General features: G+C 52.7%; 6 protein-coding genes across 6 annotated transcripts; 2 read left to right on the top strand and 4 right to left on the bottom strand.

Annotated features, from left to right (window-relative positions):
- Positions 1-43: 43 nt before the first annotated feature.
- On the bottom strand, positions 44-2,137 carry ACET3X_000731 (uncharacterized protein). Its single transcript, XM_069448059.1, has 5 exons — positions 1,867-2,137; positions 1,578-1,808; positions 1,440-1,529; positions 629-1,383; positions 44-578 (listed from the first exon to the last, which is right to left on the bottom strand). The coding sequence occupies exons 1-5, from the start codon at positions 1,982-1,984 to the stop codon at positions 219-221; spliced, it is 1,554 nt and encodes a 517-aa protein (XP_069310973.1). The 5' UTR covers positions 1,985-2,137; the 3' UTR covers positions 44-218.
- A 734-nt stretch (positions 2,138-2,871) lies between these two features.
- ACET3X_000730 (uncharacterized protein) lies at positions 2,872-4,131 on the bottom strand (the record flags this gene model as incomplete). The annotated part of the gene is made up of 2 exons (XM_069448058.1): positions 2,872-3,155; positions 3,744-4,131. 2 exons carry the CDS (start codon positions 4,129-4,131, stop codon positions 2,872-2,874), a joined length of 672 nt encoding a protein of 223 aa, XP_069310972.1.
- Positions 4,132-5,971: 1,840 nt separating this feature from the next.
- On the bottom strand, positions 5,972-6,824 carry ACET3X_000729 (uncharacterized protein; the record flags this gene model as incomplete). The annotated part of the gene is made up of 3 exons (XM_069448057.1): positions 5,972-6,291; positions 6,357-6,511; positions 6,565-6,824. 3 exons carry the CDS (start codon positions 6,822-6,824, stop codon positions 5,972-5,974), a joined length of 735 nt encoding a protein of 244 aa, XP_069310971.1.
- Positions 6,825-8,078: 1,254 nt separating this feature from the next.
- ACET3X_000728 (uncharacterized protein) lies at positions 8,079-10,685 on the top strand (the record flags this gene model as incomplete). Its single annotated transcript, XM_069448056.1, has 7 exons — positions 8,079-8,176; positions 8,447-8,488; positions 8,662-9,173; positions 9,223-9,710; positions 9,757-10,094; positions 10,141-10,592; positions 10,657-10,685. The coding sequence occupies 7 exons, from the start codon at positions 8,079-8,081 to the stop codon at positions 10,683-10,685; spliced, it is 1,959 nt and encodes a 652-aa protein (XP_069310970.1).
- Positions 10,686-10,723: 38 nt separating this feature from the next.
- On the top strand, positions 10,724-11,590 carry ACET3X_000727 (uncharacterized protein; the record flags this gene model as incomplete). The annotated part of the gene is made up of 1 exon (XM_069448055.1): positions 10,724-11,590. The coding sequence occupies one exon, from the start codon at positions 10,724-10,726 to the stop codon at positions 11,588-11,590; it is 867 nt and encodes a 288-aa protein (XP_069310969.1).
- Positions 11,591-14,309: 2,719 nt separating this feature from the next.
- Positions 14,310-15,272, bottom strand: ACET3X_000726 (uncharacterized protein; the record flags this gene model as incomplete). Its single annotated transcript, XM_069448054.1, has 3 exons — positions 14,310-14,324; positions 14,379-14,857; positions 14,906-15,272. The coding sequence occupies 3 exons, from the start codon at positions 15,270-15,272 to the stop codon at positions 14,310-14,312; spliced, it is 861 nt and encodes a 286-aa protein (XP_069310968.1).
- Positions 15,273-16,789: the final 1,517 nt, after the last annotated feature.

Below are 16,789 nucleotides of genomic sequence, written 5' to 3'. Positions count from 1 at the left end.
CTCCAAGTAGATTGACATGGCAAAGTGAACGTATCAATGGATTGGTAAATGCAGAAGCCAACATATGCTCGGTTATCTTCAAGTGGAGAGAAACCTTAATCTTCTCTCAAAAAACGCCACAAAGCCTCTCGAAACGCCATTTATGCAGCCGGTAGGTGCGATGTTGCCCGTGCAGATATTGAACGCCAAACCGCCAAAAACTCCACTCAGGTCCATCCCTATACTTCTAGTCCACCGACCATGTAGAAGAGCAAATAAGCCTCGGCAGCGAGTACTTCTGCCTCGCTGACCAGCACTACCTTGCTGTCATCGAACATGAACCAGTCATTGCCCTCTCTGCTATAACTGACGTAGTGTCCAGAGTCAATCTTGCCCTTGTGCACAATCACACTGCTCAACTCGTAGACGAGGGCATTTGCCGGGCTGTTGACGTTGTAGTTGGTAGGTGGTGCGCCGGACGCCTTGGCGGCGCGCATGGCGGCTTTGTAGGCGGTTGTATAGGGATATATGTCTAGTTTGACGGGGAAGCGGACAGGCGTTTCTATCTTGGAGGACGTGGATTTGGTGTGCTCGAAACGCTGGGCAAACATTAGTATCGAGACGCGCAGAAACAACAATTGGTGCGTACCTTGAGATGGATGGAGAGCACCGGTGGTAGTCTCTTGATGCTCAGCTGCTTGGTCGCATTCTGCGGGCTGTCGCAATTCCGACATGTGTAGTCTGCCGAGCCCAGCTTCTCCTTGACTGTGAAGCGTTCGAGACAGTCTCTCAGATCCAGTGGGGTCTCTTCGCCCTTGTCTGCGTTCATCTTCCGCTTCTTGCCCTGTATCCGGACATCCAAACTGAGGTCCATGTATGGGTCCTGGGCCGTGGTAACATTGCGGCAGTTGTCGCATGTTACGGTACTTGACAGCTTGCCGCAAAATGTCTGGTGTACCACGCATTTGCAATCTTCCGAGTCGTCTGCCGACCCGCCGTTTGCCAGATGCAGCGTGTTGAGTATAAACTGCATATACTCGTGCGCATCTTGCTGTTGGTATCCTGCAAGTGCTTCTCCAGCTAGCCAGCTGCCCATGAGCATGCCCACAGCGCCAAAGCCCTCAGTCTTCTCAGCCGAGTGGAACTCGACGAACATTTCGTCCAGCGCGCAGCTGACGCATGCCTCCTTGTCGCATTCTGTCTGCTTGTGTCCTTCGGAGAGGTAGAAGTTTCGAATAAAGGGATTGTGGACGAGGGTTTGTAGGATGACGCTCATGAAGCACGTCTGGCCCATGTTGTAGAGCCCGCGCAGGCCTATGGCTCGGCAGGGGAGGAAGGTCGAGTTGCTTATGACGAGCTTGTGGTCTTCGGTCGTGGTCGTGTCTTCGTACTTGCGCTTCTTGCCTGCATGTGGTCAGCCAACGCCGGCCCTTGAAATGGAAACAAAGGCATTCACGCACCCTTCTGCACTCTCAGGACATCGAGCGTCTCGTCGTAGATGAAGTCCTGGCAGTTGCCGCAGTAGATGTTGCCATCGCGTGATTCCACGGCTGCTTCCCGTTAGCCTCTGGATTGATACGACATGCTGCTGAACGCACAGAAACAGTGTGACTTTGTCTCAAAGTGCAGGTCCCGGTCTGCTTCGGTCATGATGCTCGGGCACTGCAGACACAGAAACAGCGGCCTCAGCGACACGACATTGCGCGCATCCGCGGGCGCGTTGTAAGTCTGGGCTATTATGCTTGGTTTCTCGTGAATATTCTGGAGGATGGCGCGGTAGTGCTGGAGCGTCTGCTTGCGCGCCTTCTCAAACATTTCGCCCATGTGCTCTGCTGGGGAATCAGTAACCTCCTTTTCCGAGAGTCGTCTACGGGGCGCGGTGCTCACCACATCCGTATGCGATATGTGCCATCTGGCTGCTCGGCACAATGTTGCCCTTTGCATTCTTGACAATCTTGGGCGACGCCAGCGCCGACGCCTTTGGGGCCACTGCTATTGTGTCCATGGTGCCGGGCGAGTCGAGGCTTCGTACAGTCGTCGTGCTCGCCCTCTACATACTGCGGCGTTGGGTAAACCTCGGAAGCCCTCACCAGCAGCACAGGCCCAGCGCTTTGGTCGAAGCGGCGCTCACGATGCGCGACTTGGGGTGTGATTTCTGGGGTGGAGGCGGACATGCATGAGGCCAACCAGCAACATGCGCTACTAGCGCATCTCCCGCCCCACCCGTCCCGGGGCCCAACGGGAAAGATGTTGAGGCTCTTTTTACCACGACTCCCTGGACCTATCCAATCCCATGTCTTCAGAGCCATCACAACCTTGCCGCCTACAATACCAACGTAAAGCCTCGGCATCAGGCCTTGAGCTCATGTAGTCGTCTAGGGTAGAAATGATGATCATCGTTCTTTGGGCAGCAGACGAGAAGACCTCACAGGCCCTCCGCTCGAGATTGTTGTGCACATTCATGGAAGACTATCACAATAACAACTAGCATATCAATATGTGAATTAGGAAGCATTCGGAAGCGCCGAACCATAGGAATGTACTAGATAATTCAGGTCAGAAGATTAGGACGCAATAGATGAAATGGATGCTTGAGATGGCAGGTGTATAGCACTCGAGTAATGCTGCTGCTTTTGTATATATGAGATTCGAGGAACAAGGCATGAAACACATGTGTCGAGTGTACTCTTACATGCAGTCTTTTGAGTGAGTGATCTTTGACACCCTTCTCGTAAAGACCGTTCCGACGCTCCTCTTATCACGACTACCTAGGTACTTCCAACCTCATGTCTGAGAAACTAACAAGACTTTGCCGCTTACAATACCACAGTACTGTTTAAGCAACAAGCATGGAAGTTTATGTAGTATTCTGGGCGGTAAGCATCCCGAGGTCTACTTCTTGAGTTGCGCAGCTGCTGCTGCCTGGATGAACTTGTCCCAATCACTGAGGCGTGGAGTCTCTCGATGGGTAACGCGGGTCATGATGACTTCATCCCAGGCCTTTGCGTGACGCTTTGCGCTACTCTCCTCGTCGGAAGCGATGATCCACCGAGTAAGCTCATGGAAGGTAAGCGTTGGAGAAGAGGGAGAACCGTTGCCAGGATCGTAGTGAAAGTTCTGTTGGCCATAGCCATCATCTGCCGTGATATACTGTCCGTACTCCCTGAGGACGTCACCTAAGACACGATCGTCATATGTAGAGGCACCAACCATAATCGAACGTTGAATCGCGACGGCAGCTCAAATGAAATGTTCAGTGTCTTTGTAACCGAACCTGGGAGCTTGTTAGGCCCAGTTGCAACTGCCATGGTTAGTCATGTGTACATTAGAATGGTTCTATGTGTTTGATCATACCCTTTCCAAAGACTGTCGAAGACATTCTTCGTAGCCTCGACTGGTTCCATGCAGAACCATACGCTGGTATTCATACCGGTTGGAAGACACCCAAGGACGATTGGCCGAAACTCTTCTTGGAATCCAGTGCTGTACCGCGCACGAACTGCGGGTCGGTTTTTGGGATCGGGTTCTAAGTGAGCTGCGAAGTTTTGGCGGCTCGCGTGGAACTCAGGGGCGACAACGACCAGTCCTCTACCAAAGCAACGAGCCCAGCAAGATATCTTATGTTCTTCCTGGAACGTAGCCAGAACTTCTCGATCGCACGGGTGATAGAGCGATTGGTGGCTGAGCTCCATTTGTTTGACTGCAGAAGCGAAGATTTGAAGTCAGTACATGTCTCATATGTATTTTGCGTGGTCACAACATACCTGCATCCTTGTTCTTCTGGTTGCGGAAGTCCTCTGTCGCAACATTGATACCCGACATCTGCAAGGCGCGGATCATAATGGTCACAACATTTCCATCCATCCTCTTCCACAGCCACTCACCAGGCTTGTAGACGAGTGGCGGGTGAGCACAACCAGGAAAGTCGGCCTTGCTGCCCTCCTCTTCTCTAGCCATTGACATCACATCCTTCCACTCTTCCCTTCCTTCAGAAGACAGAGGATGATGAAGGGAACTGGTACGGTTATTGTTGACAATGATCTGGTACCGGGCGGTGTCTCCATCTTTGACAACGTGGATCCCGACAGGCAGCGGTCCGTGTTGTTCGACGTCCTTGATGTACTTGGAAACCCATGCAGGTGGTCCGGGCATGGTAGGCGGAAACAGTGATGGTGGGTACCTAGGTAGTCAAGGGTGAGAAGTGTATTGTTGCTTCAAGAGCAGTTGCTGTGATGGCAAATCGTCGCAGTGCTCGAGAGAGTAATCGTGATTCTAGGATTTTGATGTTCAGAAAGGTGGAATAAATAGGCTCTTGAGTAGATACCGCACGGGTCTCACTTCGTGTAAATGACTGCCTTACCACTCACCGCGCCCCCGCTTACCGTTTGCTCTCTCACTTGGACTTACCGCGAGACGTGGATCTAGATCTGAGCCATTACGCACCGATATCGGGCAAACGGATTGAACATGTTCGTGTCCTCCAGATGATCACTGTAAGAGCGTGCAAGCCCGTTATCACCACTGCGCCCATGCCCACCTGGGCAGCGACCGCAAAATCCAGATGCTATAGATCAAAGCAGACCTGGAGGGGCGTGGACCACATGGAGACTTTGGATTTCGCAACTAAGGTCTCATCTTGGCCCCAGCCAAGGAAGCCACTTCGGGAAAGTAGGGTGCGGAGGGAAATGCGACGGTTGCGTGTTCTGCATAGGTAGGTATGCTCGCAGTGCAGGCCCTAGTCCCTGCAATCTCGAGGATGGCAACGTGATTTGCGAGAGTTGACCATGGACTCTTCTAAGGGGATTTGATTATCATAACACTGCATCTTTGTGTGATGAAGGAGTGATGCGCATTAAAATTATGGAGTATGAGAAGCATGGGTTGGTTGTGGTGGGTGTTAAGAAATACCTAAGGATTGAAGTTGCGCACTGGGTGAATGCGACAAAGTGGGGCCTCCGCGCCTTTGGCCTCCATGCCATCATACTTGTTGAACACCCCAACTCGAGAAGTAATTATTGGTATAACAAATAGAATTCGAGGGCGATCAAGATGCGACAGGTTTGAATATGTCTAAATATTTGTTCTGGCGCTCAGAATTTCACTGTTCCGCCACACTACCAAAAATCAACCAAAACCTCCCAAAAGACTCCCCAAGCAATACACAACACCCCGAGGTCATAAAAACAGCAAAAAGAAAGCGACGTGGGCAGGATTCGAACTGGAACCATTAGTAATTGGTGGTTGTAGGTGGTTGGAAGCATATCTTACCCTGCGCGCCCGAAGGCATATGATATCTATTTGAGCTTTCGCCCTTTCGAGTCATACCCATTAACCACTCTGGCACCACGCCTTGTGTTTGATTGATGAAATTACCAGCCATTTATGATATTATATCCACCATAAAATTTGGGTACTGGTGGGGACAGCCAGCACATATGGCCCAGGCGGGACACAAGCCGAACTTGGCCGGACTGTTTGAGAATGCCCACTCACAGGATCTATTGAAAGCTATTGATAGCCTCCTCGCGTCGCTTTTTCATCGTCGTAAAGTATCGGATGTTAAGCCTGCCTACGTACACATATTCACATGCATTTGCCTTACAGTGCGCAGATGGGACACTGTTGGCTTTACACCACCCCCTTTTTTCTTCCACTAATTTTCTTAGGCTCGCTTATCGCTAGCTGCTGCAGTATGCAAGTAAAGTCTCGTCTTTCAAGGTACCGCAATCTTCCAAGGTTCAATCAAGGATGTACAACGCAAATTATTCGGCAGGCGACGTAAATTGGGTATTACTACTCGGTCACCTGCGCGTTTCCCTCCGCATTCCTTTACCGTATATACATACAAAGCTAGACAGATGCTCGCGAAACCAGCCCAAATGCCTCCCGGAAGGCTACAATAGGGCGGTAAGCAACAATCATTATACCAACAGTCCCAGCATTATCTCCAACCCGTCTTCTCCTGAATTCCACCCCTTATCCTCAGATTGTCCTAACACTGCAGCTTCGCGGGCCCAGGAATCTTGTACGGCGTTCCATTTCCTTTGGGTTGACCCTGAGCATTGTAGATGCTGAGCTTGATCCCTGCATCATCCGCCTTGTAGGCACCAGGGAAGCTGACCGTACTCCCAGTCTTCGATCCTGATCCGGAGACATTTATCTGCGCGCAGCCCATGTAGAATTGCGCACCACCAGTCGTGCTAGCGCTATGCAATGCGATCATCTCGGCCCTGAGAAGATACTGGCCGGGCGCAACACAAGACGGCATTGTCATCTCTGTCCATCCACCATTGTTTATCATTCGGTCAACGCCTAGTAGGTGCGCATACAAAGTCAGTGCATGTATCATGTGTATTTCATACGGATGCATCTCTTACCCCAGTTTCCCGAGCTGTCAAGGCCGTCTTCAGAGACTTTGAACCATTGGAGACCGGAGGGGGAGGCGGATGCGGCGTTTGAGACTTTCGCCATATAGAAGATTGCTGGACCCTTGTGGGACTTGGCTATCGGGTGATCTGGATCGTTCGCGAATCTTGGGGAAGTTAGTAACATATCGGTGAAAAGATTGAGACGAAAAGGACATACTGTGCTCCGCCGACTACATGACCCCAGTTGACACCAATCTTGTCTCCGGGCTTGACGTCGATGACCTTACTGGAGGAAGAAGCGCCAGCATTGCAAGCAATGTTACCGTCATTAACGTTCGTGATGGGGTTGTTCGAAGGCGCAACGCGGATACCGTTGCCTTGACCAAAGTCCTGGCCGTTGATCCTGACGCGCTGAGCGATCGTATGTGCTGATCCGAGTGTCGGCAACAGGGCGACGGCAAAAGCGAAGAGCTTCATCTTGAGCGAAATGTTGGCACCAGAGTTATTCAAGGTAATGAAGAAGTGTCGAGTTGCGTTCGAAGTGCTGTCACTGGGTGTCATGCTTCTTTCTTATATACTTCTTTTCACTCCCATGACCACACTCTACCTACCGCCCGAATACAAGCATGACCAAGCCCTTGCCTCCATATCATCTAACTCAGTCACTGGGCTGTAATATGATCACACCACATGCAAGCCATCGCCAGATGTTCTCCGAGATCTCGACATGCACCCCGGACGCCTTTTCTACGAAGTTGGGTGGCTGCTGTCGGCAGTCCTGCATTTCAGGACGACACAGCCAATCGTGGGAAGGATGCGTCGATTTTTCTGGGTACTCATATATGGTGTTTCGAAATAGATGGCTTTGTGCGATCAATTGCCTGAAGTCAGTACTTGGCAGTGTATGTTTGCGTGCAGCCGGTTAATATACTTCGCGATGCAGGCCCGTGAACAGCAAATCCCATGACCGATCTTTGGAGACGAGATGTCCACCATGAATGGTCGCGCTAAGCTCTGGCATGGTTGTTTCCTCTGTCTCATCGAGATCAGGAATCAATGAGTATCTTGCCCTACTACAATAACGTATATTAGGGGTTTGTATATAGAAACACAAAACCTAGAAGCCTGTACTGCTATTGGTCTCTGTAATTTTTGTTTTTAGAAGCTGTGTAGGCTGCAAGGCATGACTTGTCATCTCTAGACTTGTTTCATTTTCCTCTTGTATGCAGTGCACGAGTACTCCGAGGTACTTAGGTAGGCTAGAGGTACTATGGAGCTTAGTCTCATGGTCGGGCACAAAAGGGCCCCTGAATAACTGAAATTGGTCTCACGAGCAAGTCGCAGCACGTCATACAAGGGAAAAACCGAATGCCCCCCTATAATTGCCAAGGTAGGGTATCGCCATACAAGGGGAGATTTGAACGCCCCCATAGTTGCCTAGGTAGGGCTTTAGCGTATAAGGGAAATGCTAAATGCTACCTCTGTAGTTGTCTGGGTGTTCGAGCTTTCCCTTGTATGGCGTGGCAGCAAAGTCAAGGAAAGATGCCGGCATCGCCGCCTTGCTGCACTGATCTGCGGAAGGATGAATGCAAATCAGAATTGGGTCGGCACGTTCGGGGACGGCCTCCCCACATGGAGTCTCCACGTGTTTGGCCAACGGCAATGGATGTGGCGACGGACGATGCAGCTGGAATGTCACCGAAGCGCTCTATCTAAACTAAAACTCCCAAGATGAAGAAGTTGGCAGACGACGATGATGCTCTTGTGCTCGCCTACGTGTTCCGCAAGCGCGTGTACGACAGCTACCAGGACAGTCGATGTGACGGGGGGTACGCAACGGGGCAATGAATGGAGACGAAGCAAGTTGTGAATGGCCGGACAGCAGCAGCCGCGCCACAGACTAAGACGATTCAAGGGTCGGGCACTGCTGCACGATGACGATCATGTCCGGAAGGTGTTGAGCGGGTAGCATTCAAGGGAACATGACATCACCTAGCCATCTTGGTGAGCCTCTTCAGTGCCGCGAAGCCGCCGTCGACGGCCACTGTCGAATGCTCATATACCTGGCGTTTGCCTCTTGATACCGCAAGCATCCTCAGGCACTCGTCCATAGTAAAATCCAAGTGGTTTCGGACAGAATTGTAAGTACCTGGTGATCTACGGCGCCATTCTCCATTCGTCGCTCGCAATCTGCGCGTCGACCCCTCCGAGGCAGCGCACCTCACCCCTTAGCGCGACTCCACACGTCATCGCCAGCCACAGTGAAGGCGGCTCAGGGTTGTTTGCGAACCATCTTCTTACATATATTCGTCAGGGTCCACCTTACCGTAGAAGCCAATATCACAACCATGGCGATGCAGCGACCAGTGACCCCTTCGGCGTCGTACGACCCGGTACCGCACATAGACGACCCTGCCCATATCAGCCGTGGCTATGGCAATTCCTCTGTGAACGACTTCGCAAACTCACCAGCGGGCGCGCAACATGAACGTTCGCGCCTGGGGAGATTCGAGGAGGACTTTGATGCGCGCACACGAGGCTCGTCCGTCCTCGACGCTGACATGCACCAGCGCTCGTCCTCCCGCTCGTCCACGCTGAACCAGGGCGCAACGCCTTCACGAAGCGGCACCCTCAAGAAGAAGAGCTCAGTCAAGAGGACGGGCAGCCTGAAGCGCAGCGGGAGCAGGAAATCAATGCATGCCGGATCCATCAGGGGCGTGACCATTGACGACCAAGAGCGCGGCTACGACCGCGAGGACAGTGTCTTCTACACACCTGTGCCTACCAAGGGCACACCCACCGAGATACTCGCAGAACGATTTCAGAGTAGGTTGGCGCACGTGACAGTCCCGTGCAACTCACTGACATACGATAGCCTGGCGCAAGTTCCTCAAAGACCTCATCACCTACTTCCGCGAGGTGGCAGCCTCCTACGAACACCGCGCCAAGTCGCTACTCAAAGTGTCCAACGTCATCAACAACACCAATGCGCCCGCTGCCCTTCTCATAGAAGGAGGCCTCAACGACGCCAACCGTATCCTCCGCGACTTCCACAAGCAAGCCATTCTAGAGGCCAACAAGGCACGAGACGTTGAGGCAGATGTCATCAACCAGCTCAGCGGCCTCAGGGCCGATCTTGCACAAAAGATCAAGGAGATCAAGTCGCTTTCAGGCGACTTCAAGAACAACGTTGAGAAGGAAAAAGAGACTACAAGGAAATGCGTGACAGCACTCGAGGAGGCATTGGCCCTGGTTGATTCTGACCCCACGGCTGTCGCGGGCAAGGGAGATCCCTATGTCGTCCGTCTGGGCGTCGAGCGCCAAGTTGAGAGGCAGATTGACGAGGAGAATTATCTCCACAGGGTAAGCCACTGGGCGCAGTAACGCTACTCATGACTAACGTAAATAGGCGTACCTGAACCTTGAAAACTCTGGCCGCGAACTCGAATCCATCGTTGTTGGTGAAATCCAAAAGGCCTACAATGCTCTTGCTACCATCTTGAAGCGCGACGCCGATGAGCAGTACAACACGGTTGAGAAGTTGCGCAATGGTCCCATTGCGATGCCCCGCGATCTCGAGTGGAGCAAGTTTGTGAGAAGCGACCCTCACTTCGTCAACCCAGATATGCCGTTGCGCAGACTGGAAGACATACAGTACCCTGGAAAATACCACCCAGCTACCACCGAGGTCAGAGCGGGTATGCTCGAACGGAAGAGCAAGTACCTCAAGTCATACACACCAGGCTGGTAAGCAACCCATTCCCGTGGACAAACTCCGTCTAACAGTTAGTAGGTATGTTCTATCTCCCACGCACATCCACGAGTTCAAATCGGCCGATCGCATCTACACTCAGCCTCCGGTCATGTCCTTGTATCTGCCTGACCAGAAGCTTGGTTCTCGGTCCCAGCCCGGAAGTTCCTCCCACAAGTTTGTTATCAAGGGCCGTCAGGCTGGATCCATGCACCGTGGCCACACTTGGGTATTCCGGGCAGAGACTTACGAAACTATGGTTGCTTGGTTTGAGGACATCAAGGCCTTGACTGAGAAGAGCGGAGAGGAGCGCAATGCCTTTGTCCGCCGTCATGCAAGCGTCCGGAGTACCAGCGCCGGCAGCGCCCGTTCAGCGAGCTCTGATGGCGGTCTAGAGGAAGACGAGGCAGACGCGGTTCCGTTCTCAGCCAACCAGTCGATGAAGGAACGGGCCATTCAGGACCAGTCTCCGCGACCTTCACGACCTTCTCCAGGTGGGCGATTCCCGTCTGATTTGATGGTCAACCGTAACTTACAAACGCCTCTTTCGCCATCTAGTGGAAGTTCAGAGGTCGGCAATGACCTAACAACCATGTCCGGAGGTCCCCCACAGGAGGTTCACCCAATGTATCTTGCCCAAACCTCAGCCTACCAGCCCGAACCGGTCCAGCCAGTTCAGTATGCCCAGCCCGTTCAGCACCAACACCAAACCAACTTCACCAATCCATACCTACCTACTCAGCAATCGTATGATCCATTGACCGCCGATACTTCTTCCTATGCGCCCGTTTCTCAGGCTTACCCTGCCCAGCCAGCCTCATTCAACCAGTCATCCTTGGAGCATACTCAGCCTATCCAACGCCACGATAGTAATAACTATGGTAACTGGATGGCACCTGCTGTTGGGGGAGCAGCGACTGGAGTCCTTGCAAACGAAGCATACAGGAAGAAGCAGTTGGCTCAGCAACATCTCGAGGCCCAACAGCAGCAAGGCCAAACACAACACCCGTTCGAGCAGTCTCGGGTCGCAGAATTTCCAGACGCTACCCCTACGCAAGTTCCAGAACGACATCCTGATCATATCCTTCCCGACCAGATCGATGATACCGGCTACGTAGCTCCGTCTGCAGCATCTGCTATGCAGCCAACACCTGCCCCGATCGTCGCACCCGTTTCCGGTGGCCAGACTCAGCCCCATCATACCAGCAGTCCAGACACAGTAGCGACCATGTCGTCTTTTTTAGGCGAGTCTGAGGTCGGCGCTGCCCCTGCCTTTGGCAAGACTGTCAACGGAGGGCCTGTTCCCGTCGACCTTGTGGATGCTGCAGACGATATGGCTCACCCTGGGATGGGTAAGCGGATAAACACCGACATCAGCGTTAGTGACCTCCATGTTCCAGGCGAGTATCCCAAGACAACCATCGGCGATGCCGCGAGTGCTGCTAGGATGCCCACTGGAACTACAATGTCCCAGCAGCCCACAGCTTTTTGAAGTACGACTGATCAAGTAACGGCAACGACTGAATGAACTGGGTCATGGATCATGTAGGAACACGAATCGGACGACTGGAATACAGGCCAATGAACAATATCGGGCCATGGGTTTCTGGTAAAGAGTAGGTATACATGAGTTGCTTTCGTTGTGGGGATGTCCGCGATGAATGTTGTAACACTTTTCTTTACGGTTCTTTCTCTCGTTAGAGTGTGTGAGCATACGTGCTCATACGCCTTCCCTTCTCCCTTGATACCCAGCGTGATACACCCCACTAGTACGTAGATGGTAATTTGGCCTGATAGTTTGTTGCAATTTGTTTTTGGCTTTCACTTTTGTCTTGAATCTCATTGGAAGGTTCTCAAGGATCAAAGTCTCATATGTCAACTTGTGGATACCTGGTTCTTTAGTTGCACTCCGACTATCAGCATCCTGCTATGACAATGTCAAATTTTGGAGATCGGTAATATGTGATAGTCCAACAACGTCCCAGTCAGATCATGGCGCTTCTGTTTACACGACATACCTCCAAAGGGAACGGAGATGCCATTCACCCGCCTTTGGTATCATGGAAAACAGCGATGCCGTGACGAGCTTCCAGAACCAGCTATCGAGAAAGAAGACCAAAGCTCGACAAAAGAACCTGTCTCTAGCTGAGCAGATGGAGCAGCCACTGCGCCACAACCGGCTTCAAGCGAGGCGGATTGCAGAAAAGAAAGCTCTGGCAAAAAGACCACGACAAGAATTAGTCCCGTTCCCACAACCGCCACAACACCAGAAGACCGTTTGTAGATATTACAACCATGCCATTACCATCAGTGGTCTCCCTTTTCTCTCCTCATTCTTACAATCCAAGTCATTTGACGGCATCGACGACCGCCTGCTACTGATCTCCATGTTGACGTAAAACATAGTGGACATTTCGGTTACCTCTTCAGTCACAATCTGGAGACATTGAGCCTCTTTATGGCACCAATACCAAACCTTCCAACATACTCGAATTCACAATTCCCGGCTGAAGATGCCTGTTGCAATGCCAGTTCACTAGCATCAGGTTCAGTCCCGTTTCAGACCCCAGTACTTCAAAGCACCAGGGAAAAAAAAAGGAAACAAGAACTGCTCACCTCGGCGGTACTTCGATGTACCTAGTACCAGAGAGTCAGTATCATCCGCAACCGCATGAACAACCATCAACAAGTGTCTAGATGCTTGGCTTCCAAGATACTTTCCCCCCACCCTCCAATGCAGAATTCCTTCATTTCCTCGCCTGACCGCACGCACCGACGCCGGTAGCCAGCCAGCACAGGGCCGAATAGAAACAAGAAACAAGAGAAGAGATTACAAAAAGGAAACAAAAGACAGGAACCTAACCCTAAACTGACCCTGGCGTCGGGGAAATTTGTAGCATTCCTTTCGGAGAGATTGATTGTTTACCTACCTACAGTACCCTTTCTTAGCCTCACGGCGAAGCGCGAGTGAAGGATTGAGGGTTTGTGAAACAAGAGCAAAGCCGAAATCCACCGAACTGCTCCACCTTTCGACCCAGCCACAAACAACCTTGGAACGGAGCTCCGGGCAGTAACAACAATAACAACAATGGCATCTGTGCGCAAATGTCGTTCTTTCTGTGACAATTTTTCCTTTCCTACTTGCCCATTGAGAATGCGGGGAAAAGGCGGTCAGGTTCTCACTCACTCGGTGTCTTTAATCAACTGGCTCTTATTCTGGTCTTTCATACAGTGTTGTAAGTGCGTTTCAATCCTACCTAGGTAGTTCGTGTGACCTCGGTCTCCCCTCGAAAAGGGTTAAGATTACCCAGACGATCGACGCAAAAGGTATGGGGTGGGCAAGGAAGTAAAGTATTATTGGTGGTATATGGACAGCGTTTTCATGGCGATGGGCAAGGCTGAGGCTGAAAATGTTGGGGCTAATAACTAGGGGTGGCTGATGCACAGTGAATGCTCGTGTGACACACGACCATGTGCAATATTGGTGCACGGGGCTTGGTAATCATGTTGTATTCATGACATGGGTTGTGTGGCTGTGCCAAAGACTCGTCATGTGTAGTTACAGCATCAAGGGCAAACGAACTAGTTTATGATAATTTTGATTGGCGGAGGTGGTAGATAGAGTAGCTAGAAAATGGGGGATGCTTGTTGATGGTGGTGGCTACATGGCGACAGACAAGAGGAGCACACATGTGGGTAGAGAGCGGCAGGACAGGAACTAATGCCCTCGGGTAAAGGAATGGCGTGGACGAAATTACCGTCCGTGGAACAAGGAACAAAGACAAATGAGCGACCGTGGTGCTCTTGTGCGCCGGATGGAGTTTATAAGTGACCCATTCAATTGCCCGGTATCTAACACCCCATAAACGCCCAGACGAGGAAAGGAAAAGAAAAGTTTGGATATAACACAAGAGAGGGAAAAAGATTCTTCGCTGCAACCGCCACAAATCTTTCTCGATTCTCGTCAAATGCTGGTCTCAACAACGGTATGGTGGTTCCGTCGTGTACTGAATAGTAACGGGCTAAATCGCAAGATGTTTCTTACTCTCGTCGTCAAAGCGTGATCGCGCGCATCGTGGTGCGAGACATGTGTGAAGGAGATTAGGTGTATGCGTGGTCGGGGTATTGAAGTGTTCGTCAGCGACGCCAGTCGTGGAAAAGGGTCGACGTGAAGAGCGCAAGTGTTGCGCTAATTGCCGTGGTGGAGGCACTTATACATTGGTAACCTAGCAGAGGATTAGTCGGCTGCATTCCGTCATGCAGCATCATGGGTCGCATACCTTCAATATCCGCCTCGAGTAGTCCTCGTTGTCTGCAATACTGCCGTTGCTCTGCCTCCGGTCAACGAAGCTTGGGTCCAGACGCGAGTCGTTCATGGACGAGTTGCTGGTGTGTAGCTTGCCGCCGTTGACAAAAGCATTCACGTTCGCGGCGTTGCGACGATAGTCTTCCTCTGCTTGGTGCTGACGTCTCCGGCGCAGTAGGAACCATACACCGAATACGATGGAGGCAAGGCCTAGTATGCCGACGACTACACCCACTGCGATGGCGACTGTGTTTGGTTTACTGTCTTCTTCTTCTTCTTTGGGCGCCTGGGACGGAGTGGCCGAAGCTTGGGCGGCAGCAGTGGATGTGGGCGCAGCAGACGACGGCTTTGCTGCTGTTGAACTGCTGCTGCTGGACACTTCGGGCTCGTAGTAGTCGACTGGGTTCAGAGTGTTTCCTGTGAGAACGACCCACAAGACGTTCTTTCCACCACCTATGCACGGTCAGTCCCGGGCGACACGAGGAGAGATGATCAGCTTACATTGCGACGTATTGTCGCCAGCGCAGGGAGTACCGCATGTCTCGTTCTTAATCTGCCAGTCTTGGGCCGGTATCTCGTCACCACACCAACATTCCTTGCCGTTGGACAGGCCCATGACGTCCTTGTTTTGCTCCAGGCAAACGAGCTGGCAGTTACCAGGCGACTGGAAACCATATGGGCCGTGGTTCTCGAGTGGGGTTGAAGTCTCAAAGCACCCAATGCTGGTCATGGCGCTTGCTGGCAGGGTGACTGTTGGTGTGGTGATGGGGTTCTTGATCTTGGTTGCTGTCGGCTCCTCGTCCGCAGCGGCGGCCATCATGACCATCGAGGCCGCCGCGAGGACGGAGGCGAGTCTGATGTAGACCATGGCGGCGGTGTGCTGGGTTGGTTAGTAGTGCGCGTGGGTCGACGTTCCGATGTGTGTGTCTATGTGTGTGTCGCACTGGAGTCGTATACGCCGAGGCGTGGACACATGCAAGGCCTGGCAGGCGTGGTGGTCGGGCGGTGCGGGTGTGTGGTGGTCGAGGTGAGTGAGGGTGAGGATTTGGCCGCGGGTGTGTTGGTGGGTGAGTGTGGGCTTGGAGGCGGAGATGGCGTCGTCGATAGGCGCGATGGAGCTGGACTGGAGGCTCGGTCAACGATGCCCAGGGCCGTCTGGTGGTGTTGAAACGGGGGGGGCGTCGTGACAGAAGTCGAGGCGATGAAACTGGTCGGTCACCCCTTGGAAAGAATCCCCGTAGAGTGACGCAAAAGGAATGAATCGACGGGAGATGGGTTCAGGATAAAGAGTGTAGTGTAGCGATAAAACGATTGTGGGTGTCGACGACTGACAGACGTGAAGCAGACAAACGAGAGGAGGCTCGGGCCCTGAGAGTGGATCGCAAGTGAAGAGCAAAGGAGAGTGCGCCCCAGTTGGGACAGGCAGGCATGCACCAGGGGAGCAGGAGCCAGCCTTGGCAATTAGCCTGCGTCTGACTGCCGCCAACTGAACAGTGGGTGGACTGCCCAACTCGCTCGCATGCCGCGTGGAGCACTCTCGACGCGCATCCAGATTGCACTGCAGCGCCCGAGACACACGGTGCATCTGCTGTGCCAGAGTTTATCCTCGCGGTATTCACGCGCACCTTTGACCCTACGCATCCACGGCCGCTCAGGTGCGCGACAGCCTGCCACGATGGCGGCCGGGCTGGGCATAGCGCCGGCCGTCTAGTTCCAGGAACGGCGCCGTCATTGGCTCGTCCGTGTTTCACCAGGGGCCGCATGCTTGCCGGGGGGACGGCAGGGGGTGAGCGAGGGCTAACCCAAGACCGCGCGGTCAGGCACGAAAGCGTCTAAAGCCCTCGGCCGCCTCGCTGTCGCTGACGTTGCGATATCCACGACGCGCACGATGCTTTTTAGCCATCGCCTGCCAGGTCGAGAACGTTCTTGCGCTCCACCCGTCGCTGTTGGGAATGCCTTTGTCCCCTCCTCGATGGGGAATCTCATTTAACTCACATGTGGAGCATGCACGCCCTCGTCCGCTCCATCCGACATGCAAACACCACCGTCCACACATGCCCGGCCCGGCCTCTTCCTGCTCAAAGTTTAAAAATGCGGCATGGGTGAGCATAGCGCTCCGAGAAAAATCAAATCTTGCACGACAATTCCTGTGTGACCAAGTGGCCCAGTAATCCAACATTGCACCGTTGCGCAACGCCTCTGCGCGCAACGGTCAAAGTAGACAGACGTCAAGAATGCTTGGGCAACCTGAGACATGGGCAGACGCAACCGTGTCGTGTGAACTCTGCCCCAAGATTCATGCTCGTGTCAAGATTCCCCAGGTTTGTTGCAGCCAGCGCCAAGTCGCCGGCCTGAACTGGTACCGAATTCCCAAGCTTCCTCCAC

This window comes from Alternaria dauci, chromosome 1 (genome assembly GCF_042100115.1).
Source record: "Alternaria dauci strain A2016 chromosome 1, whole genome shotgun sequence".
Lineage (NCBI taxonomy): Eukaryota > Fungi > Ascomycota > Dothideomycetes > Pleosporales > Pleosporaceae > Alternaria > Alternaria dauci.
This window is presented reverse-complemented; position numbering and strand designations above follow the sequence as displayed.

Bases quoted from the DNA above. Each gene is read 5' to 3' on its own strand.
- ACET3X_000731 (XM_069448059.1), bottom strand. From the start codon at position 1,984: ATGGACACAATAGCAGTGGCCCCAAAGGCGTCGGCGCTGGCGTCGCCC. The intron at 1,384-1,439 runs GTGCGTGAATGC...GACCACATGCAG, and splicing joins TGTCCTGAGAGTGCAGAAGG to GCAAGAAGCGCAAGTACGAA. The intron at 579-628 runs GTACGCACCAAT...ATGTTTGCCCAG, and splicing joins TGCTCTCCATCCATCTCAAG to CGTTTCGAGCACACCAAATC.